The sequence below is a fragment of the Palaemon carinicauda genome, chromosome 24 (assembly GCF_036898095.1).
Source record: "Palaemon carinicauda isolate YSFRI2023 chromosome 24, ASM3689809v2, whole genome shotgun sequence".
Taxonomy (NCBI): Eukaryota; Metazoa; Arthropoda; class Malacostraca; order Decapoda; family Palaemonidae; genus Palaemon; species Palaemon carinicauda.
The window spans coordinates 107171683-107196238 of NC_090748.1; the positions used below are offsets into that span (position 1 = coordinate 107171683).

At 39.2% G+C, this 24556-nt stretch overlaps 1 protein-coding gene across 1 annotated transcript in view; it reads right to left on the reverse strand.

The window, feature by feature from the left end:
* LOC137618253 (DCC-interacting protein 13-alpha-like) overlaps window positions 1-24556 on the reverse strand; it is a 53364-nt gene that overhangs the window by 23169 nt on the left and 5639 nt on the right. The window contains exons 2-7 of the mRNA XM_068348414.1: window positions 19177-19335; window positions 17112-17186; window positions 10456-10572; window positions 8666-8788; window positions 6616-6794; window positions 6168-6332 (exon numbers count right to left, since the gene is read on the reverse strand). Coding sequence (XP_068204515.1) covers window positions 6168-6332; window positions 6616-6794; window positions 8666-8788; window positions 10456-10572; window positions 17112-17186; window positions 19177-19335 — 818 coding nt within the window. The remainder of the gene's footprint in view (window positions 1-6167; window positions 6333-6615; window positions 6795-8665; window positions 8789-10455; window positions 10573-17111; window positions 17187-19176; window positions 19336-24556) is intronic.

The window sequence follows — 24556 nt, forward strand, 5'->3', positions numbered from 1 at the left end:
GTTTTAGATTGCCCTACCTTATGTAAGACACTGGCTCTTGCATTGACAAGTTAGGTTGGTTTTTTTTTTTTTTAAATGGAATATCATATCATCTATAATTATAAGACAGAAAACTTACAAATAGTTTTCTTGTATACTGTAATTCTGATAAAGGATTAATATGAAAATCTAGTTCATATACAGGTATTATGAAACAGATAATTTTCACCTCTTATATATAATTATAAGACAGAAGACTTAAATAGTTTTCTTGTATACTGTAATCCTGATAAAGGATTGAGATGAAAATCTAGTTCATAGATTATAAAACAAAAAATGTTATTTTCATTAGTAAAATAAATTTTTGAATATACTTACCCGATAATCATGTAGCTGTCAACTCCGTTGCCCGACAGAATTCTACGGGAGGGATACGCCAGCTATCACTATACTAGAAGGGGGTGTACTCACAAGCGCCACCTGTGGCCAGGTACTACAGTACTTGTTGTTGACGCCACCTCACTTTTTCCTCGGTCCACTGGTTCTCTATGGGGAGGAAGGGTGGGTCAATTAAATCATGATTATCGGGTAAGTATATTCAAAAATTTATTTTACTAATGAAAATAACATTTTTCAATATTAAACTTACCCGATAATCATGTAGCTGATTCACACCCAGGGGGGTGGGTGAAAAACCAGTGTACAAGACTAAAGGATAGCTAAGTATCCCGTATTTCATATAATCAGTTATCCACAATAACAATGAAATAATAAGTACCTGGTAAGGAAGTCGACTTGAACCGTTACTCTGCCTTTAATAAGATCGTCTTCCTTACTGAGCGCAGCGTTCCTCTTGGAAGGCTGAATCAACTCAAAGGTGCTAAAGTATACAGGGCTGCAACCCATACTAAAGGACCTCATCACAACCTTTAACCCCGGCGCTTCTCAAGAAAGAATTGACCACCCGCCAAAACAACAAGGATGTGGAAGGCTTCTTAGCCGACCGTACAACCCATAAAAAGTATTCAAGAGAAAGGTTAAAAGGTTATGGGATTATGGGAATGTAGTGGCTGAGCCCTCGCCTACTACTGCATTCGTTGCTACGAATGGTCCCAGGGTGTAGCAGTACTCGTAAAGAGACTGGACATCTTTGAGATAGAATGATGCGAACACTGACTTGCTTCTCCAATAGGTTGCATCCATAACACTCTGCAGAGAATGGCTCTGTTTGAAGGCCACTGAAGTAGCCACAGCTCCCACTTCATGTGTCCTTACCTTCAGCAAAGCAAGGTCTTCTTCCTTCAGATGAGAATGTGTTTCTCTAATCAGAAGCCTGAATAGTAAGAAACTGAGTTCTTAGAACTTGGAAAAGAAGGTTTCTTGATAGCACACTATAAGGCTTCTGATTGTCCTTGTAAAGGTTAAGACCTTTTTAGATAGTACCTAAGAGCTCTAACTGGGCAAAGTACTCTCTCCAGTTCATTCCCCACCAAGTTGGACAGGCTTGGGATCTCGAACGACTTAGGCCAAGAACGTGAAGGAAGCTTGTTTAGCAAAAACCGAGCTGCAAGGAACATGTAGCCGTTTCAGATGTGAAAACAATGATCCTGCTGAAGGCGTGGATCTCACTTACTCTTTTAGCTGTTAAGCACACGAGGAAAAGAGTTTTTAATGTGAGGTCCTAAAAAGAGGCTGATTGGAGAGGTTCAAATCTTGATGACATAAGGAACCTTAGGACAACGTCTAGATTCCAGCCAGGAGTGGACAACCGACGTTCCTTTGAGGTCTCAAAAGACCTAGGGAGGTCCTGTAGATCTTTGTTGGTGGAAAGATCCAAGCCTCTGTGGCGGAAAACCGCTGCCAACATACTTCTGTAACCCTTGATCGTAGGAGCTGAAAGGGATCTTACTTTCCTTAGATATAACAGGAAGTCAGCAATCTGGGTTACAGTGGTACTGGTTGAGGAAACTGCATTGGTCTTGTACCAGCTACGGTAGACTTCCCCTTGAGACTGATAGATTCTGAGAGTGGATGTTCTCCTTGCTTTGGCAATCGCTCTGGCTGCCTCCTTCGAAAAGCCCCTAGCTCTTGAGAGTCTTTCGAAAGTCTGAAGGCAGTCAGACGAAGAGCGTGGAGGTTCGGGTGTACCTTCTTTACGTGAGGTAGACGTAGAAGGTTCACTCCTAGAGGAAGAGTCCTGGGAATGTCGACCAGCCATTGCAGTACCTCTAAGAACCATTCTCTCGCGGGCCAGAGCGGAGCCAACCAACGTCAGCCGTGTCCCTTTGCGAGAGGAGAACTTCTGAAGTACCCTGTTGACAATCTTGAACGGCGGGAATGCATACAGGTCGAGATGGAACCAATCCAGCAGAAAAGCATCCACGTGAACTGCTGCTGAGTCTCTAGGTTATCGAGGTAGCGAACAGATCTATGGTTGGCTGACCCCACAGGGCCCAAAGTCTGCTGCAAACATTCTTGTGAAGGGTCCACTCTGTGGGGATGACCTGACCCTTCCGGCTGAGGTGATCTGCCATGACATTCATACCGCCCTGAATGAACCTCGTTACCAGCGTGAGCTTTCGATCTTTAGACCAGATGAGGAGGTCCCTTGCGATCTAGAACAACTTCACGAAAGAGTCCCTCCCTGCTTGAAGGTGTAAGCCAGGGCTGTGGTGTTGTCAGAGTCCACCTCCACCACTTTGTTAAGCTGGAGGGACTTGAAGTTTATCAAGGCCAGAAGAACCGCCAACAACTCCTGCAATTGATGTGAAGTGTCCTTTGCTCCTGATTCCATGTTCTCGATCATTCCTGTCCGTCCAAAGTCGCACCCCAGCCCGTGTCTGATGTGTCCGAGAGGAGACGGCGGTCGGGTTTCTGAACAGCCAAAGGTAGACTTCCTTGAGAAGAAAGCTGTTCTTACACCACGCGAGAGAAGACCTCCTCTCTTCGGAAACAGGAACTGAGACCGTCTCTAGTGTCATGTCCTTTATCCAGTGAGCAGCTAGATGATACTGAAGGGGGGGAGGTGGATTCTCCCTAACACGATGAACAGGGCCAGCGATGAAAGTGTCCCTGTTAGACTCATCCACTACCTGACTGAGCATCGGTTCCTTCTCAGCATGCTCTGGATGCATTCTAGGGCTTGGAAGATCCTTGGGGCCGACGGAAAAGCCCGAAAAGCTCGACTCTGAAGATCCATACCCAGGGAGACAATGGTCTGGGATGGGATGAGCTGAGACTCCTCAAAATTGACCAGGAGGCCCAGTTCCTTGGTCAGATCCATAGTCCATCTGAGAATCTCCAGACAGCGACGACTTGTGGGAGCTCTTAAAAGCCAGTCGTCTGACGGAGCCGGACACAAGATCATGGTACTGCTGCACAGTCTGTGAACTGTCAACCATGGGGAAGCGAGGAAGTACAGTGACAACCCGAAGTTGTCTAGACTGTCTGGGTCGTACAGACAACTCCTTATCGGGTTGCTGAGGTTGCCGCACTGCGTCACAACAAGTCACTTCTGCTGGTTGTTGAACGTCTTCCCAGTGACACACTGACTCCGTAAACAAAAAATCCTTTAACAAAGACTAAGCTTGGACTGCATGTCTTGCAACACAGCTCAAGGTCTATGGGAGCAGGTGTGGTAACAGACGGGGTTAGTGACTGAAGTGGAACCATTACCTTCCCTGGAAGTATGTTATGCTTAAATAAAAGTCCAAAGGAGGCTACGCAGCTAAAGGCTCCTCTCCAAATGACAGAGTCCTCAAGGGAATATCAGAAGGAGGGAGAAAAGCACTTTCTCATCTACAGGGACCATATCCGAGAAAAGTTAAGTTCTCTCAGTGAGGGTTTCAATGGTGCAAAAGCAGCAGACTAGAAGGCAACATTATGAATTGTCTCGCGAGTTGAGGTTCCTGAGGCGCAAGGCTAAGGTGTTGAGGTTCTCGCCTTGAGGAGGGTTGAGGTCGCTGCAGCGAGAGCTGAGGAGCCTGCCTCATGGATGGGAGAGGTTGTTGTACCTCAAGAGAGTGTTGCCTCACTGGTGGAACCGCAAGTGGAAGCGGAGGAAGTAAGGTAAAAGCTTCCTGTTCCCATTGCTGAGGTTGCCTTAAGGAAGGCGGAGGTTTGCTGCACACCGCTGGAAACTGGCAACTCAGTACGTGGTAAGGTATCCTGAGGAGCCTCAACATCGTACGCCTGGCAGACAGGACTGCGGTCAGGCGGAGCGATCGCAGGAGAAGGTGTAACCTTCTCCGTCTGACACTCACGCATCAGGACCGCAAGTTGTGACTGCATGGACTGCAGTAGAGTCAACTTGGGGTCGGCAGACACTAAGGTCTGCTGAGGCGAAGCCTTAACAGAAGAGATCTGTTGCGGCAGCACCTTACTCCTTTTAGGAGGTGTGCAGTCACCTGATGACTGAGGAGAGTCAGAGCTAACCCAATGACTGCATCCGGGTTGTTGAACTCTTAACTTCGTACGTCTGGCATAGGTCTGGACTTTACGTTTAAGAGGTCTAGAGACCTGAGACCAGCGTTTTCTCGCCGAAATTTCTTCTGCAGACGAGCAAATTAAGGGCTCAATCGTCTGCGGGTGGGAGTGACGGTCTCTGAAAGACACGCCCGCAACCACCGAGGATACTTCTGTGCGCCGATCAAGGCCTGCCGAACCCTTTTGCCCTTCGACATTGCTTCTCCCCTGGGCTTGGGAGCTTGCAAGAGGTCCCGGACTGGGAGGACGACTGGCACGCACAGAAGTACCCTCACGCACAACACTGACACACTTTGCGCTAATCACTTATCACTTTTGATTTTCTGTTTGCACTTATTTCACTGAACTCGAAACTTTAAGTGGTTTGTACCTGAAACACGCAATTCTATCCTTTCTCAAAAGTTAGTAATTGCGAAAACAGAATTACAATGTAACAGAAAAATCTAATGAAAGATAAATAATTCAGTGGCTGGAAAGAGACTAAACACTAGATCAAATAAACTACGTTTAAAATCTCTCACCGCATAAAGCTTGAGAACAAGAAAAAACTCTAGAAACGTTTACCTTCTTCCCCTAAAGAGACTAGGGAGAAGAGCAAAAACGATAACAACGTTACTCGCTTGAACGAAACGTTTATCCTCCTCTTTCTCCCTCCGTCTCTATCTCTCTCTCTCTCTCTCTCTCTCTCTCTCTCTCTCTCTCTCTCTCTCTCTCTTGACTTAGAACCTGAGAGAAGAGCCCAATCATATATATCGTTAAAACATATTATTGTTAAAGAAAAAAACTGAAATATTTCCCAATTTATTAGAATTAAAACCATTAAGTTAAGAAAGAATGAACAAAACGCTAGACACGGTTACTCTTACTGCAACGTGACACCGTGAAAATTCTCTCTCTATCGTGACGATAGAGCGCAAGTTGAACGTTCTGAACGTCAACAACCGCAGAGACAAAACAAAACGTTAGTTCAACTTTGAAAACAGTACGAGACTATCAAAGAAATTCTTTCAAAAACATTAAAATAGCAAAATATGTTAACAGGTAAAACCGAAATGACGGGCTCAATGTTAATTAACTTCGGTACCAAGAAAAGACCGCCTACTATTAGGAAAGGTCGAATATAAACAAATATAAAAATTAATTTTAATAAGTTTATAATAAAAGGAAGTTAATCGAAGAGGCCTATAAAAGGCGGAGAGATATAAAATAAATCTATAACTTTTGTTAAGCAAAATTAAGAAAGAGAGTCTATACTCTCTTAGACACCAACACTTCCGTCTAAGGGAAGGATCGGCCATTAAAAGGTGAAAGAGAGTTCATACTCTCTTCGTCACCATAATTAAATTAATTCCAAAAGCTAACTAAGCTAATATAGAAGTTTCTAGTATAGCGAATAGCTGCAAATTTTAGAGAAATACTTCACCAAACCGTGAACAATACTCCAAAATCATAAGCGTATCCAAGAACGTCTTGCCGGAAGCACGACAGAGGAAAAAGTGAGGTGGCGTCAACAAAAAGTACTGTAGTACCTGGCCACAGGTGGCGCTTGTGAGTACACCCCCTTCTAGTATAGTGATAGCTGGCGTATCCCTCCCGTAGAATTCTGTCGGGCAACGGAGTTGACAGCTACATGATTATCGGGTAAGTTTAATATTGAAAACTTTCCACCTCAATTATGCATTATGATTTTAAAATATACTTACTTTTGAACATTGAGATAGCCTCCTTTGGTGGTTAGTGTCGTATCTGGAGGCATGCAAGCAAGATCTGGAGGAGGCTGTGCATAGTACATTAGTTGTGACTGAGTGATGAAAGAATCGATCAATTCCAAAGTTTCTTCCCTCTCTTTGTTTTGGTCTTCTTGGACACTGAGGAGGAAAAAGGTATTTTATTTCATGAAATTAATAAAGCTAATGAATAATTTATGAATATGAAGAAAAACGGTTATAAATGACCATTCAATCTTCATCACATCCCCAAGTAAATTTTCAAAATAAATTATTTAACAGTAATACGATAATAAGGATGCTTTATATATGAAGTACTTACTTAAAAATCATTTGAAACAAACTTAAGACCTAGCCTAATTCTCTTTCAAATACTGTTCACAATATAAACAGCAGTAATATTGGAACCAAAATCTTAACTTACCTCTTAACACACACAGATATATTAGAAAGGAATTCCTCTACCTCGGGAACCACAAGTGTGTCGTGTCCCATGTTGTAATGTGCTCTGGTAGCTACCAGGAAACCTAGCATAGGTTCCAGTAAAGCAGACTTTTGTGTGTACTGTAGAAGGTTCAGTTTTGAGTAGTAGTGAAGAGACATCTGTAGATAAACAATGCCATTACAAATTGACACATTCTTCTAGAAATAATGATGCATAAGACAAAAGTCTTTTGCCAACATTGCCGTAAATATAGGTTTCTAACCAAATTTACAAGAAACAGAATTTTAATAATAAAATTTGTTTTGCCTAGACTCGACCTATGTTCAAATTGGTTCTTCTCTAGAGGCTCAGTTTAAGTAATATTTACCCATAAAGTTTTTATAATTGCTCAATTTTATTCCCCTTCAATAAAATATAAATAATTATTCTGTTTTCATATACACTAATATGCAGTTGGTATTAGACTGCAATCACTTTGCTGTATGCAGTACTATAGATGTTTTTCCCCATCTTTTTGACTAGATCACTATTAATTCTAATAGTCAGGCCTTCTCCATCATGAGGCTCAATACTAAACTGTATTCTAGAAGTTCCACTCCAGCTGTGACCAAGTTGTGGAATGATCTTCGTAATCCTAGAAGTTTTACTCCACCTGTGACCAACTTGTGGAATCATCTTCCTAATCGGGTAGTTGTATCGGTAGAACTTCAAAAGTTCAGACTTGCAGTAATCGTTTGGTGTTGTTGAACAGGCTGACATAAGTCTTTTTATAGTTTATATATGAAATATTTATTTTGATGTTGTAACTGTCTTTAAAATATTTTATTTCAATTGTACATTATTTCTCATATCGTTTATTTATATCCTTATTTCATTTCCTCACTGGGCTATCTTTCCCTGTTGGAGCCCTTGGGCTCATAGCATCTTGCTTTTCAACTGGGGTTGTAGTTTAGCTAGTAATAATAATAATAGCCAAGGTTCTCTGAAGTATCTCTTGAATTTCAGCTACATCACTTTTAACCAAATGAGCTTTTCATATATTCTAGATATCATAGGTCCTGAATTTTACATAATCTTTCGATAACCTTTTTCCAGCACTTAACTTCCTTAAAGTTGCAAACTTACGACTTATGAGACTTTGGACCGTCCTTCCTTAAAGCCGGTTTACACGGGGATATTTCACTAGCGCCAGTAACTAGTGGCAAGTAAACTTTCCAGGATCGTAAGCGTTTGCACGAGGACACTTTGCCTTTGCACGGGGATAGTTTTCTGAAGCCAGTAAACTGTCCTCGTGTAAACTGGCCTATACAAACAATTAAGTATAGAGCAATTTTGTCATATGATAATCACTGTAGTACAGTCTAGTCATGCGGGCATCACACTCGCTTAGCTCCCTCTAACATCATGCTCTCAAGTCACCGTGTTTTAACCTCATAATGAAAGTTTCATACAAATAAATGAAAATGTAAATAAAGGTACTAAATTATACAAAGTTAATTAGGTATCAAATGATATATTAAGTTTTAAACAAGTAAGATTAAGCTAAAAACCTAAATTGAAAATGAAAGAAATAAAAATATGATTTTTGTGTGCTAGGCAATGCAAATGAGTATGGCCCTGAGGGGTCCTAAGACTTACAATTAACTATGTATGTACTCATGGCCAAAGAAACAATTTAGATAAAATAGAATCATATAATGGATGATGAGAAAGAAATTAAAAGTAGGATAAGGAGAAAATATTTACTGAGAGATAAATTGACCAGGTTTGCAAGCTTCTCCGGCCCTTCATATTGCACAGGAAGAGTTAAGAGAGTTAAGAGATCCCACATGAGAGGGAACCCAGCAGAAATAAAGAACTTTGTGCAAACAGGAAATGTAACAGAGGTCCTTTTAGGCTTTTCTGAACTACTAAAACTCTTAAGAGCAACTTTTTGAATCTTCAGTCTGCTTGTCTCTCAAAATCAGTGACTACGGCTTGTTATAAAGCAATCTTCGATTCATTCGACAGCACAAAATAAACCTCGTACCTGATGGAATTTCTTTTTGGAGATATAAACGTCCTCATTCGCTTCCCGGTATTCTTGTTCAGGATCTTTACGTCGGCATTTGCTATATCGAGCCACAGCCCTGTCTAGATCCAGTCCAGCATTCTGAAAAAAAGAGATATATTCCTATTTAGTTCATCAAGCACAATATTGTGGTTTTCTTACAAAACTGTTCTGCAGCAAGATGAGCAGAACATCACGACGATCAGCCTCCCAACTCTCATACTAGCTTGTAATACAAAGAAGCTACCACTAGTGCACAATCAGAAATTACCATTTGACTATGATGAAAGATATTGATGGTATTGGGGTCCCCCAAAAAATCACAAATTTTAGTCATTTTTCTTTTTCCTAACTATACAAACCCAACTCCTTGTAAGTAGGAGTAATCAGTGAGTTTAATTTAAAATATGGTTTTATTTGCGACGGAGTCGAGACAAATACTTTTGCTGTACAGAAAATCCTCAACTTACAAACTTAAGTTCTAAAAACCTGTTTGTAAGTTGAATTTTGCGCTAGGGTAGGATTGACATAACTCACATGCCTACAATTTTCAGCTGCAAGTCAACAAATAGTCCCATCTCATATTGCAAATATCTTCTTGCTTACTACATTAAATTATATATTTTTTAATTACAGTATTTCATTATGAACTTTTGATACAATATCACAAATTTTAAGTAATTTGTATTTTTCCTAACAATACTTACCTCGAACTACTTTCTTAAGAGAGTCTGGGAATCTCCTTAATCACCGACCAAGAATTTTGCGTAGTTCTTGTGACTTCAGTTGCATTTGTGTTTGTATCTCCGAAAATTTGTAAGACGAATGTTGTCCAACAAGCTACTTGAAACATTAAGGCCGAAAGCACACTAGCGACTCTGTGGCGCCACAAAACCACAGCATTGTGTGGCGGGAATGTGGTCTCCCATAGGTTTCCATTGTTTTTAAGTTTTGCCGCGCAAACTAGTGACTGTGGCAAGCGACTGTGGCTCTCTGTCGCTCATCCCCGCCACAGGCGTGGCATGGCTTTGAAAACAATGGAAACCTATGGGAGACCACATCCCCGCCACACAATGCTGTGGCTTTGTGGCGCCACAGAGTCACTAGTGTGCTCCCGGCCTAAAAGGGAGGGAGCACTGATGTGAAGGGAGGATGGAAATCTAGTCCTGACAGTATCTGGGGGGACCTCTCACACGAGAAACAATAACGTAACTATGTTTATATTTCCATCGTTTGTCATAAAAAGAATAACTAAAAGTGAAATGAAAACTTTAATCCTCAAAAACAATTTAGCTAAAATGTTTGAGAATTTAACATAAGCACTTAACTCAAGCTTACACAAAAGTAATGAGAATCAAACCCACTTTATGGTATTTTTTATATTTATTTCTGAAGCAGGTCTTCTGAAAGCTCCCAAAATTTTATAGGGACATCTTAGCTTTTATGGTTCTAAATTGAATACTCTCATTCTTTATAATAAACGATATCGGCGTCAATGACCTTCGATGTCGGGATGCTAGAAAAATTTAAATCAATCAATCAATCAAACCCGCTTTAAACCTGTTGATCTATCAACGAAAGCACAGCAGTCTGCCATGTTAATTTTTTAATTAATGTGGAACTGAAGTGTCTGGAGTAATTTTTTAGCAAATGAAAGTTTGTCATCGTCAAAGTCATCGTACTTCGATGACCACGACTTCAACAGGGCTGATTATAAGGAATGAGTTAGATGAATGAAAGCTATACAAAACAACATGTAGAATTCTCACCTGGTAAAGGGATGCCATCGTATCCATCTCGTGGAGTTCCGTGTCGATAAACCTTGAAAGAGGATAAACTGCTCCATCTGCAATCTGTGTCGCTACGATGTGTTCCCAAGAACTCATCTGCAAGTAGAAAATTACTAATACATTAGGGAGCAGTACTTAAATTTTAGGCATTTATTTAGTTGTTATTATTTTTACTAGCCAAGCTACAACCCTAGTTGGAAAAGCAAGATGCTATAAGCCCAAGGGCTCCAATTGGGAAAAATAGCCCAGTGAGGAAAGGAAATAAGGAAATAAATAAATGAGGGGAACAATTTAACAATAAATCATTCTAAAACGAGTAACAACGTCAAAACAGATATGTCATATTAATTTCCAATGAGAAAGAAAAGGGGTAAACAGTTCTTATCAAAAATTCCTAATTTTAATGAATAGTATTGCTTAAGTCCAAAACTAGACATTCCATAAAACCTTGATTTTTCAGTGCTTGCCTAATAATTTTATGCTATATGCTTCAAGGATGACCTAGGTAACAGGAAAAAGTAGAAATAAGAATTTTCCGGGATTTTAACAAGCCTGTCCACATAGCTTACACTACCATGTGTTCGTAGTTAGAAAATAAGGAGCTTACTGTAATACATGAATTGTTACTGATTTAGCCTAGTTTCTAAAAAATAAAGGAGGTAAAAATGAAATTGCACCTCCACTACGCTGTTATTGTAACTTATCAAGGGAGAGATTTTACAAAACTCAGAGACCTAGCCACTCCAATGAAATGAGGGGCTCTTGCCTTATTATTATTATTATTATTATTATTATTATTGTTGTTGTTGTTGTTGTTGTTGTTGTTGTTACTTGCTAAGCTATAACCCTAGTTGGAAAAGCAGGAGGCTATAAGCCCCAGGGATCCAACAGGGAAAATAGCCCAGTGATGAAAGGAAAAAAGGAAAATAAAATATTTAAAGAGCAACAAAATAAAAAATAAATATCTCATATAAACTATAAAAACTTTGACAAAGGTAAAGTCCCATCAAGATAATGGTGAGCCTAAATAATATAATTCTTTTTTGAGACAGACCTGGTGCATTTAGTTTGGGTATAAAACTGTTCCTAGATTTGAAAAGTGAGCCTAAGTAATAAAGTTCTTTCACGAGAAGGACCTAATGCGTTGATTTGGGTGTAAGATTGTTTCTGATAGTGGAAAAGTAAAAATTCTTTACCTTATTTTGAAAGGTAAATTTCAAAGTTACCAGGGAGCTATACAAAATAGTGGAAAGTAGAAAAGACTTTTGCTATGGTAAACAGCTCTTCTATGAGGAAAATCAAACCATTGTTCTCTAGTCTTGGGTAATGTCATAGCCTCAGTACCATGGTCTTCCGCTGTCTTAGGTTAGAGTTCTCTTGCTTGAGGGTACACTCGGGGGCACTATTCTGTCTTGTTTCTCTTCCTCTTGTTTTGTTAAAGTTTTTATAACTCATATAGGAAATATTTATTTTAATGTTGATACTGTTCTTAAAATATTTTATTTTTTCCTTGTTTCCTTTCCTCACTGGGCTCTTTTCCCTGTTGGGGTCCTAGGGCTTATAGCATCCTGCTTATCCAACTAGGGTTGTAGCTCAGCAATTATTAATATATATATATATATATATATATATATATATATATATATATATATATATATATATATATATATGTGTGTGTGTGTGTGTGTGTGTGTACTGTACACACACACAGACACACACACACACACACACACACACACACACACACACACACACATATATATATATATATATATATATATATATATATATATATATATATATATATATATATATATATATATCCAATGTTTCTTATCATAATTTTACAATAGGTTAGAGAATTACATCAATATTAATTACTTGTGAGCATTTCTTGATAGCGACAGTTTGAAATCAGCTATCGAGCAAAAGAAAAAAGGAAAAAAAAAAACTATTATTGTTTAAAATAAATGCCGGAAATTCATTTAAAGATAAAAATGCCTAAATTAAAACCATCATTTTTAAAACTTCTTCCAGTCCATATAATTTAAATGTTGTCAACTGACTTAAATGAATGTCGTGTTTTAAGCCTAACCCGAGATTTAGCAAAACATCGTAAATTTATTTAAGTATTTTATTTATTTTATTACTTATTTAACCAGAATTTCTTATGGGAGAGAGAGAGAGAGAGAGAGAGAGAGAGAGAGAGAGAGAGAGAGAGAGAGAGAGAGAGAGAGAGAGAGAGAGAGATAGTTACGTCTAAACAATAACGAATTATAATAGTTATAAACAAACTTTGAAAACCATGATTAGCTATAACATATTGGTGCTTAATTAAACTATATTCATTAAGAAGTTATTTTGGATTAGAAATTATATATACGATAATCTTTGTCATTCGTATATTCCCGATAGCGACAGCTTGATTAAAAACAATGGTTAAATAGTTGATTGTCAAAACGGACCCGAAATTAAAAATATAATTAAAGAAATTATTTAGTGAAACATTTAATTTAATAACTCGTTATTTTTTTTAATGCGATTGTTAAAATTACAGATGAAATCGAATGGCGTCTTTTAGGCCTATGAATGAAAATGGATATGTTGAGCGTATATTTACTATTTCAAATAGCGTGTTTATTTGTTATTTTAAATAACTATTGAAAATTTTTATTTCTAACGCCATGTGAGAGAGAGAGAGAGAGAGAGAGAGAGAGAGAGAGAGAGAGAGAGAGAGAGAGAGAGAGAGAGAGAGAGAGAGAGAGAGAATTATAAAATCTTTTACCAAACTTGGTTGGTGTTTTATCCTATTATGTTCTATACGAATTTGTGATAAAATTTATTGAAAGTGCCCACGAAATTAGTAAACATAAATTATAAAACTATAATAATAAAGTAAAATTAATAGGGAAAAAATATTGTTTACACTTTCGTTACTTTAAAACAATCTTACTGCTCACACATTCGTTCTTTGAATAAATATTATTCGCACTCGTTTATTTAAAAATAAAAATCATATTTACAATTTCATTTATTTAAAAAATCTTATTGTTCACACTTTTGTTTATATAAAAAATCGTATTGCTTACAGTTTCATTTAGTTAAAAAAAACAAATTCTTTACACTTTCGTTTAAATCAGAATAGGTTTTAGTTGATAGAATAGAAAACGTCATTATCGTACAGTGCGGTTGCGAGACGGGACCGATTACCCATTTTAGTCCTGCATTTCCTGAGTTGGGTGTTTTTAATTACATTTTTATAAAAAAAAAAAAAAAAAAAAAAAAAAAAAAAAAAAAAAAAAAAACCTACTTAAATAAGCTACTGTTGACATTTTGTGACTTAAAAATTATACACTACAGGATGTCAGCCATCAGGTGGTGTTCATTAAAGGTTTGAAGGCCGTTCATGAATGGCAGAGGCAAGGGACAGTGACATTGCCCTATCAAGCAGGACAATGCCTTAGAGACTGACCATATTACACATGATCATCGCCCAAGAGCCCCTCTCCACCCAAGCTAGGACCAAGGAGGGCCAGGCAGTGGCTGCTGATGACTCAGCAGATAGGCCTATAGGCTCCCCCAAACCCCCCATCCATAGCTCACAAGGATGGTGAGGCTGCAGCTACTAAAGGAACTAACGTGTCTGAGCGGGACTCGAACCCCAGTCTGGCAATCACCAGGCAAGGACGCTACCTCCAGGCCACCACAACCACGAATTTGCTTAATTTGTATATAGAGGAATATCGGGAAAAATTAAAAAAAAAGAATAAAAACTAGCTAGAACAGTTTACAATTGAACGTGGTGATGCCATTGTTTGCAAAATACACAAAATTCAAATAGGATTGGTGCCAGAGAACGACAATTACACAGCACGACCGAATTTACTGTGAATAATTCATGCTCTAGTGTGCAGTGGCCTATTGGAAACGTCCCAGCCTGGCAATCGCCGGACTGGGATTCGAGCCCGCCCAAAGTCTATAGTTTCTTGTACAGTACTCTGCAAGAATGCTGGGTCATTAGCAGCCATTGTTTGGCCCTCCCTGGTCCTAGCTTAGTCAGTCTCTAAGGCACTGACACTGTCCCTAGGCTTCGCCATCCACGAATGGCCTTTAAACTAGCCAAAGCATTGGGCTCCTAGCTAGATATTTGGTTACATCACATTGCCCCATAATTTAGGTGTTTTTTTTTATGTCTTAGCCCACATGTTTCCAAAAATATGTTAAAACACTTGAGTACAATACTAGAATACTTTGTTTGTGTGTGTGTTTGTGAGAGGAGGTTATTCGGCTAAGAGATGGGTCAGTTATAATTCATGTTTTCCAGCATTTATTTGAAATGCATATTTATCACGATAACAATATATACATTTATTTGATTGTATGAAAGATGCATATCTGTATCTAATAGAATTATAGTTTGAATAACTTAATTCTGTATCTAATAGAATTGTAGTTTGAATAACTTAATTCTGTATCTAATAGAATTGTAGTTTGAATAACTTAATTCTGTATCTAATAGAATTATAGTTTGAATAACTTAATTCTGTATCTAATAGAATTATAGTTTGAATAACTTAATTCTGTATCTAATAGAATTATAGTTGGAATAACTTAATTCTTTATCTAATAGAATTATAGTTTGAATAACTTAATTCTGTATCTAATAGAATTATAGTTTGAATGGCTCGTATCTGTATGTAACTTAATTATAGTTTATCTGCTTTTTGACCGTGGATAAAAATCATATGTTGAGAGAATTTTACTAGCGAGAGTAAATTTTAAACTGAGAAAACTCGCCTAATCTAGGATCGCCATTTCCTTTTCACTTATCTTTTTATGAGCATTACTTTTTCTATTGTTTGTGGAAACGTATAACAAACTGAGAGAGTTTTATAGTGGAGTAAATAGGAAAGCAAAAAAGAGCCTAACATATATAATTATCTTTTATGTAGATTTATTTTATCATGGAGAATTAATAATACAGTATTTGGGAGTTAGCATAGAAATAACATATAAAATGTAGGGAAGGAATAATAAGAACTAAAGTTATATGTTCTTTTGAAAACATACTGTGCACCCAAAGTTTGGTAACCTCGTTCTTGCCTAGTAAACAGCTGACGTATATTCAGTGCCTTAACGTAACCTCCGGAACTTCGAGAACTTCATATGTTACTGGTAAGTACCCAATTTTCCCGTATTATTCATACTTATATTTCATTTAACTCGCTTATTATATTTCCCATATCCTATCATAAGCGTTTTCTATCATTTTCGGCACTAGCATTTTTATTAATGTATGAATCGCTAAATTTCTAGTAAAACTAGAATTAGCTAAAAGAAATGGACAGGTGTAGATTATTTTGGTGTATTTTACTGTATGACTAATGGGAGGTGGAGATATTAACTTTTGTATCGATTGGCTGTACTTTTGGGAGACTGATGATGGGTTACTGTACATTCATTTACTGTACTTTCACTTTAGGCAGCTGCTCTGCTTTTTTTTCTCTAATATGTAATCATTAACTGGCTTTTTTTAACCAATTTGTGCTTAAGTTCCCCTGTTAAGTTTTATAAAAGCTCCTTTTCCCCACCTTCGCTTCAATTCTATACCGTCACAAGAGTACATCTCCCGGAGGGGAGTTGAATCTATTTTGAAGTGTAGTGTAATTTCATATTATTTTGGTAATCGTTTATATTTAAAACACTCTCCATTCAGTATACAGTAAAGTACAAAAAAAAAAAAAAAAAAAAAAAAAAAAAAGACACCGAAATAATGACCAACATGGTTAGTATGTGCGGCAAATGAACTAACCGCTGGACAGAATAGAGGAGCAACGAGATAATGTTTATTTGCGGACAATGCGAACCCAGGTGGAGGAAAGACCATTCGAGAGACACGACATAAATAATAATTATGGTACTTTAAAGGTGATTATGTTGCTTTCATAGTGATCCACATAGACCATATGAGGGATGCAAGATAAATCATAGGTAATTAAGATACTTTATTAATGAACCACGCGGATACCGTGCGCAACACATTTATGTACAACTTGCCAGAATAGAGAAGTAAGAAGATAGCGTTTATCTGTGAGAGGAATTTACATCAGCAAAGCAGATACCATTTGAAGGACACGATATGAGTTATAGATAATAATAACACAGGTACTGTGCGTTAATTTTACGCCACTTGCATTAACTATATATTTTTCCAACTGGTTATCTCTTACTATTACTGCAAATCTAACATTTTTGGCATTTCCCCACTGATTGATTGATTGATTGATTTAAAGTTCAATGGTTTCCCACTGAGATCTCTCATAGTTGTTATCATACAGAGGTAGGAAATATTCATTGTCAGAAATGGATGAAACAAGATAACGGGTAGGAGAAACATATGGTTCATATATTTGGGTGGAAATTGTAATATATATTTAACAGTATTTCAATATAAAGGATATACAATTTAAAAATAATTGATAGCATTAAGGTTAAAGATATCAAAACTTAACATTCTCTCTCTCTCTCTCTCTCTCTCTCTCTCTCTCTCTCTCTCTCTCTCTCTCTCTCTCTCTCTCTCTCTCTCTCTCTCTCTCTCTCTCTTTGACTAATTCAAATACTTATTAATATCTGACCTCTGACACATAAGAAGCAAACTTCTGCAGAGTTGATGCGATGACTCCCTCGGGATCATTGTCAACTGGAAATTTCTGGGGAACAAAGAAAATACATTTATAATACCAGTACAGTTTTATGAAATTTCAATTTAGTTGCTTAGTACTACACATACTTAACTATACTTTACAAAAGCCTATTAAATTATACCAACTGAGTCGAAGATACAACTTTAAATACTATTTAAAAATCAACAAATGTAAGCTTGATATTAAGGGTATTTCTCTGAGGAATCACTCTCCTAGTTACCTAAGCTGTAGCTTTTGTTTACCTCTGATGCATTGCTTTATTTGCAAGGTTAGGTAACAGGCCAAGAAGGAAATTTAAGTATTAAATAACCAAGTATATTGTGCTGTATTTGGCCCTGTGTATATTATTTTAGTTGTTCATTACTTCTCTTGTAGTTCATTTATTTCCTTGTTTTATTTCCTCTCTGAGCTATTTTCCCTGTTGGAGCCCTTGGGCTTATAGCATCCTGCTTTTCCAACTAGGGTTGTAGTTTAGCTAGTAGTAATGATAATAATAATAATAATAATAATACAGGTTCTTCTGTGACCATCTCATCATAGACAATAATCTAGCCTAACATTTGAAAATTTATTTATCTGGCCTTACACCATAACCTAACCTAGCGTTTGAAAATCTATTTATCTGGTCTTACACCATAACCTAGCGTAGCGTTTGTAAATCTATTTATCTGGCCTTACACCATAACCTAACCTAGCGTTTGAAAATCTATTTATCTGGCCTTACACCATAACCTAACCTAGCGTTTGAAAATCTTTTTATCTGGCCTTACACCATAACCTAACCTAGCATTTGAAAATCTATTTATCTGGCCTTACACCATAACCTGACCTAGCGTTTGAAAATCTATTTATCTGGCCTTACACCATAACCTAACCTAGCGTTTGAAAATCTATTTATCTGGCCTTACACCATAACCTAACCTAGCGTTTGAAAATCTATTTATCTGGCCTTACACCATAACCTAACCTAGCGTTTGAAAATCTATTTATCAAAGAACGTGGCAGAGTTGACACCTCGCACCTCTTAAGTTCGAGTAACTTAACATACTGGGATTTTAAGCTTCACTTCCTGCCTCAATACCACACCTAGCCCAGGTGAAGGTTAAAGTTGCATCTCAGTGTTCTGAGAAGGGGGGTGGGACTTCTCCATCACCTGCCAGTAACTGCCGACAAACCTCGTTGAGATTTTTTACCACAGTTTCTGCCAAGCTGAAATCGTACTTTTCAGGTTTCTGTAGTTGGGAAAATTTCAAATTGCTTTTAAAAAATTTGGTTTTTCTTTTTAGAGTCTAGTCCTGACTCCCTCAAGGTCTGTTATTGGGTGATTCAATGAAGTCTTAGTTTGGCTTACGATAGTTGGTGGGTGATTTTAGTTCAGACTTATGATGGTTAATGGTGATCTTAGTTAGACATGATAGCTAATGGTGATCTTAGTTAGACATGATAGCTAATGGTGATCTCAGTTAGACTTATGATAGTTAATGGTGTCAAACCCTATGATTTTCATTTAGAAATACCTCACTAAAAATAAACTAAATAAAAAATAATACAGGTACAGTGGTATGCATTATGTGGATGGCAGGAAAATACAACACAAATGAAAACAAAATAGTATAGCTGAATAAGAGCTTGGGTGACTAGGAGAGAAAAGTCCCTAATCTTGTGCCTAGTTATCACTAACTGGTAATCAGCAATCTAGGAATTGGTACTTCTACCTCAATTGGTAAAAATGCTTCCGTAAAGCACAGAGTTTTTTCTATTTGCATGAACATATCCAAGATGCAGGTCATCTCACTTACAGAAACAGAATACTGTAACCTTATGGAAATATGACACAACAGCACTTTAAACTATTCTCGTATCACAAAAGACATGTCCAAGAACATGTCTGTCATACAATATTCTATCAAAACGAAGGTAAAATTATCATTAAGGCCAACTAGGTTTAGATTAAATATTATGCCGAATTCACTTCATTAAAAAAAACGATGCTCACCTGTGTGCTATACGACTTTAAATGTTTTGATAATTCCTGATAGACGGAAGTTAGCTGGTTATGAGCCGCTACCAACTTGGATGAGAGCTGATGCAGAGTTGTGACGTAGTCACGCAGCATTCGCGCATCTTCGCTGAATACCCCGACGAGGGAGCGAACCTGTAATTGAATGAAATGTAGAACCTGCAAATTTATTTCACCTGCTTCTAGCATGTACTCAGTTACTCTAATGTCAATAAATATTATGTAGACTACATATCACAGACAGCAAATGTTTCTTTAAACAAGATATCCATATTAGATAGGTCCAAAGAGATATAAAATCAACCTTCTTTCAGAAACAAAATAATTTATACATGTACTGTACAGTACTTCATACATGTCGCATGAATTCTGTTTTCATAGTTATTTTAAAAGTCAATAAATATGATGTAGCCTACATAACAGAGACAGCAAATGTTTGCTCAAAGAAGATGTCCAAATGTTCAAACGAGATACAGTAATGCATTAAGAGGATCCTACAACCACATATCCTGAACTCTGTAACAGGTGCCTAAATAACTAAAATATATTAGTTGAAGCTTCAAGAATCACCATTATTTAGCCTATGACACTTACATGATTGTAAACCATGAAACAAACTCATTATTATAATTTTAATATCTTTTGTGATATATGGTAAATTATTAGTAAATATGAAGCTATTGTAAATACAAACAGGGTCCTCATTATCGTCTTTTTTGCAAGTATTTACAACTTTCATGTCTTACAACATTCAACAAGTATGTACGATCGTGTGACACACGGTTGGTACATGTGAGTCATAACCTAATCTCGGCCGTCACAAGTACTTCTCTTGCCTGAGGGTACACTCGGACACGCTGTTCAATCTCATTTCTCTTCCTCTTGATTTTTTTTGAAGTTTTTATAATTTTTATATGAAAGCTCTTAATTTAATGTTGTTACTCTTCTGAAAATATTTCATTTTGATTGTTTATTACTTCTCTTGTAGTTATTTATTTCCTTGTTTCCTTTCCTCACTGGGCTAAAATTTTCTCTGTTGGAGCACTTGGACTTACAGCATCTTGCTTTTCCAACTAGGGTTGTAGCTTAGCTTGCAATAATAATAATAATAATAATAATAATAATAATAATAATAATAAAAATAATAGTATTTTTAAGGATAACCCTTATGACAGAAACTACAAAATATGTTATTTTTATTAGTAAAATAAATTTTTGAATATACTTACCCGATAATCATGTAGCTGTCAACTCCGTTGCCCGACAGAATTCTATGGAGGGATACGCCAGCTATCACAATACTAGAAGGGGGTGTACTTACCAGCGCCACCTGTGGCCAGGTACTATAGTACTTCTTGTTGACACCTCCTCAATTTTTCCTCGGTCCACTGGTTCTCTATGGGGAGGAAGGGAGGGTCAATTAAATCATGATTATCGGGTAAGTATATTCAAAAATTTATTTTACTAATAAAAATAACATTTTTCAATATTAAACTTACCCGATAATCATGTAGCTGATTCACACCCAGGGGGGTGGGTGAAAACCAGTGTACAAGATTAAAGGATAGCTAAGTATCCCATATTTCATATAACAGTTATCTCAAATAACAATGAAATAATAAGTACCTGGTAAGGAAGTCGAATTGAACCGTTACTCTGCCTCTTTTTTAAGTTCGTCTTCCTTACTGAGCGCAGCGTTCCTCTTGGAGGCTGAATCAACTCAAAGGTGTTAAAGTATATAGGGCTGCAATCCCTACTAAAGGACCTCTACACAACCTCTAACCCAGGCGCTTCTCAAGAATGAATTGACCACCCGCCAAATCAAAAGGATGCGGAAGGCTTCTTAGCCTACCGTAACAACCATAAAAACAACAATAAAAGCATTCAAGAGAAAGGTTAAAAAAGGTTATGGGATTAAGGGAATGTAGTGGCTGAGCCCTCACCTACTACTGCACTCGCTGCTACGAATGGTCCCAGGGTGTAGCAGTTCTCGTAAAGAGACTGGACATCTTTAAGATAAAATGATGCAAACACTGACTTGCTCCTCCAATAGGTTGCATCCATTATGCTCTGCAGAGAACGGTTTTTATTAAAGGCCATCGAAGTAGCTACGGCTCTTACTTCGTGGGTCCTTACCTTCAGCAATGCAAGGTCTTCCTCCTTTAAGTGAGAATGGGCTTCTCTAATCAGAAGCCTTATATAATACGAAACCCCGTTCTTGGACATGGGCCTCGAAGGTTTCTTGATGGCACACCATAAGGCTTCTGACTGTCCTCGAATAGGTTTAGACCTATTAAGATAATACTTGAGAGCTCTGACAGGGCAAAGAACTCTCTCTAGTTCGTTACCTACCATGTTGGAGAGGCTAGGTATTTCAAACGATCTAGGCCAAGGACGTGAAGGAAGTTCGTTCTTTGCTAAGAATCCGAGCTGAAAAGAACATGTTGCAGATTCGGTCGTGAAACCAATGTTCTTGCTGAAGGCATGAACCTCACTGACTCTCTTAGCTGTTGCAAGGCAGACGAGAAAAAGAGTCTTGAGGGTAAGGTCCTTGAAGGAAGCTGACTGGAGAGGTTCGAACCTAGGTGACATAAGGAACCTTAAGACTACGTCTAGGTTCCAGCCTGGAGTGGATAGACGACGCTCTTTAGAAGTCTCAAAAGACTTAAGGATGTCTTGAAGGTCCTTGTTGGAAGAAAGGTCCAAACCTCTGTGGCGGAGAACTGAAGCCAACATACTCCTGTACCCTTTAATCGTAGGGGCTGAAAGGGATCTCTCATTCCTAAGATGTAATAGGAAGTCAGCTATTTGGGTCACAGAGGTATTGGTAGAGGATACTGAATTGGCTCTACACCAGCTCCGGAAGACTTCCCACTTAGATTGGTAGACTCTACGAGTGGAAACCCTTCTTGCTCTGGCAATCGCACTGGCTGCCTCCTTCGAAAAGCCTCTAGCTCTAGCGAATCTTTCGACAGTCTGAAGGCAGTCAGCCGAAGAGCGTGGAGGTTTGGGTGCAACCTGTCTACGTGAGGTTGACGTAGAAGGTCCACTCTTAGAGGTAGAGTCCTGGGGATGTCGACTAGCCATTGAAGTACCTCTGTGAACCATTCTCTTGCAGGCCAAAGGGGAGCAACCAGCGTCAGCCGTGTCCCTTCGTGCGAGATGAACTTCTGCAGGACTTTGTTTATTATCTTGAACGGTGGGAATGCGTAAAGGTCGAGATGGGACCAGTTCAGCAGAAAAGCATCCACATGAACTGCTGCAGGGTCTGGGACTGGGGAACAGTACAGCGGAAGTCTCTTGGTCATGGAGGTGGCAAACAGATCTATGGTAGGTTGACCCCACAAGGTCCAAAGTTTGTTGCACACACTCTTGTGGAGGGTCCATTCCGTGGGAATGACCTGATTCCTTCTGCTTAGGCGATCTGCTGAGACGTTCATGTTGCCCTGAATGAACCTCGTGACTAAAGTGAGGTTTTGACTTCTTGACCAAATGAGGAGGTCCCTTGCGATCTCGTATAGGCTCCTCGAATGGGTCCCTCCTTGCTTGGAGATGTAAGCCAAGGCTGTGGTGTTGTCTGAGTTCACCTCCACCACCTTGCCTAGCAGGAGGGACTTGAAGTTCAGCAGGGCTAAATGAACTGCTAGTAGCTCCTTGCAGTTGATGTGGAGCGTTCCCTGTTCCTCGTTCCACGTTCCCGAGCATTCCCGTCCGTTCAAGGTCGCACCCCAGCCCGAGTCTGATGCATCTGAGAAGAGATGAAGATTGGGGGTCTGAATAGCCAACGATAGGCCCTCCCTGAGAAGGAGATTGGTCTTCCACCACAAGAGAGTGGTCTTCATCTCTTTGGTGACTGGGATAGAGACTGCTTCGAGAGTCAAACCCTTGTCCCAATGAGCTGCAAGATGGAATTGAAGAGGGCGGAGGTGGAGTCTCCCTAGCTCGACGAACAGGGCCAGTGATGAAAGGGTCCCTGTGAGACTCATCCACTGTCTCACCGAGCAACTGCTCCTCTTCAGCATGCTCATGATGCAATCTAGGGCTTGGCTTATCCTTGGGGCCGATGGAAAAGCCCGAAAATCCTGACTCCGAATCTCCATTCCCAGGTACACAATGGATTGGGAGGGAATGAGCTGAGACTTTTCTATGTTGACTAACAGACCCAGTTCTCTGATTAAGTCCAAAGTCCAGTTGAGACTCTCCAGACAGCGACGACTCGTGGAGGCTCTCAACAGCCAGTCGTCTAAGTAAAGGGAGGCTCTGATGTCCGATAAGTGGAGGAATCTTGCTATATTCCTCATCAGATGCGTAAACACCATAGGAGCTGTGCTTAGGCCAAAACACAGGGCTTGGAATTGGTAGACAACCTTTCCAAAAACGAATCTCAGGAAAGGTTGGGAGTCTGGATGAATAGGAACGTGAAAGTAGGCATCTTTCAGGTCCAACGAGACCATCCAGTCCTCCTGCCTGACCGCTGCTAGGACCGACTTCGTCGTCTCCATCGTGAACGTCTGCTTGGTGACATACGCATTGAGCGCGCTGACGTCCAGCACCGGTCTCCAACCTCCTGTCTTCTTGGCCACCAGAAAGAGACGGTTGTAGAAGCCCGGGGATTGATGGTCCCGGACTATAACCACTGCCTTCTTCTGCACAAGTAGCGACACCTCCTGGTGCAACGCTAGCCTCTTGTCCTCTTCTTTGTAGTTGGGAGAGAGGTTGATGGGAGATGTGGTCAGAGGGGGTTTGCGGCAGAATGGAATCCTGTAACCCTCCCTCAGCCAACTGACAGACTGGGCGTCTGCACCTCTCTTTTCCCAGGCTTGCCAGAAGATCTTGAGTCTGGCTCCTACTGCTGTCTGGAGATGCGGAGAGTCAGTTTTTTCCTTTAGAAGCCTTGGAACCTTTCCTAGACTTGCTCCTGGAAGAGTCTGGACGGGAGCTTCCTCGGCTGGGGGCTCTACCACGAAAGGGCGGTATGAACCTCGTAGCAGGAGTATCAGCCACTGGGGTGCGATAAGTCCTGGGGACTGAGGTAGCAACCTTAGTCTTACGAGCCGATGAGGCTACAAGATCATGTGTGTCCTTTTGTATCAGGGCAGCAGACAAGTCCTTAACCAGCTCTTCGGGGAAGAGGAACTTCGAGAGCGGAGCGAAAAGGAGTTGAGACCTTTGACAAGGTGTAATGCTGGAGGAAAGGAAGGTACATAGCTGTTCCCTTTTCTTAAGAACCCCTGACACAAACATCGACGCAAGCTCGCCAGATCCATCTCTAATGGCCTTATCCATGCAGGACATTAATAGCATGGCAGAATCCTTGTCCGCAGGGGAGGTCTTCTTGCTGAGGGCCCCCAGGCAC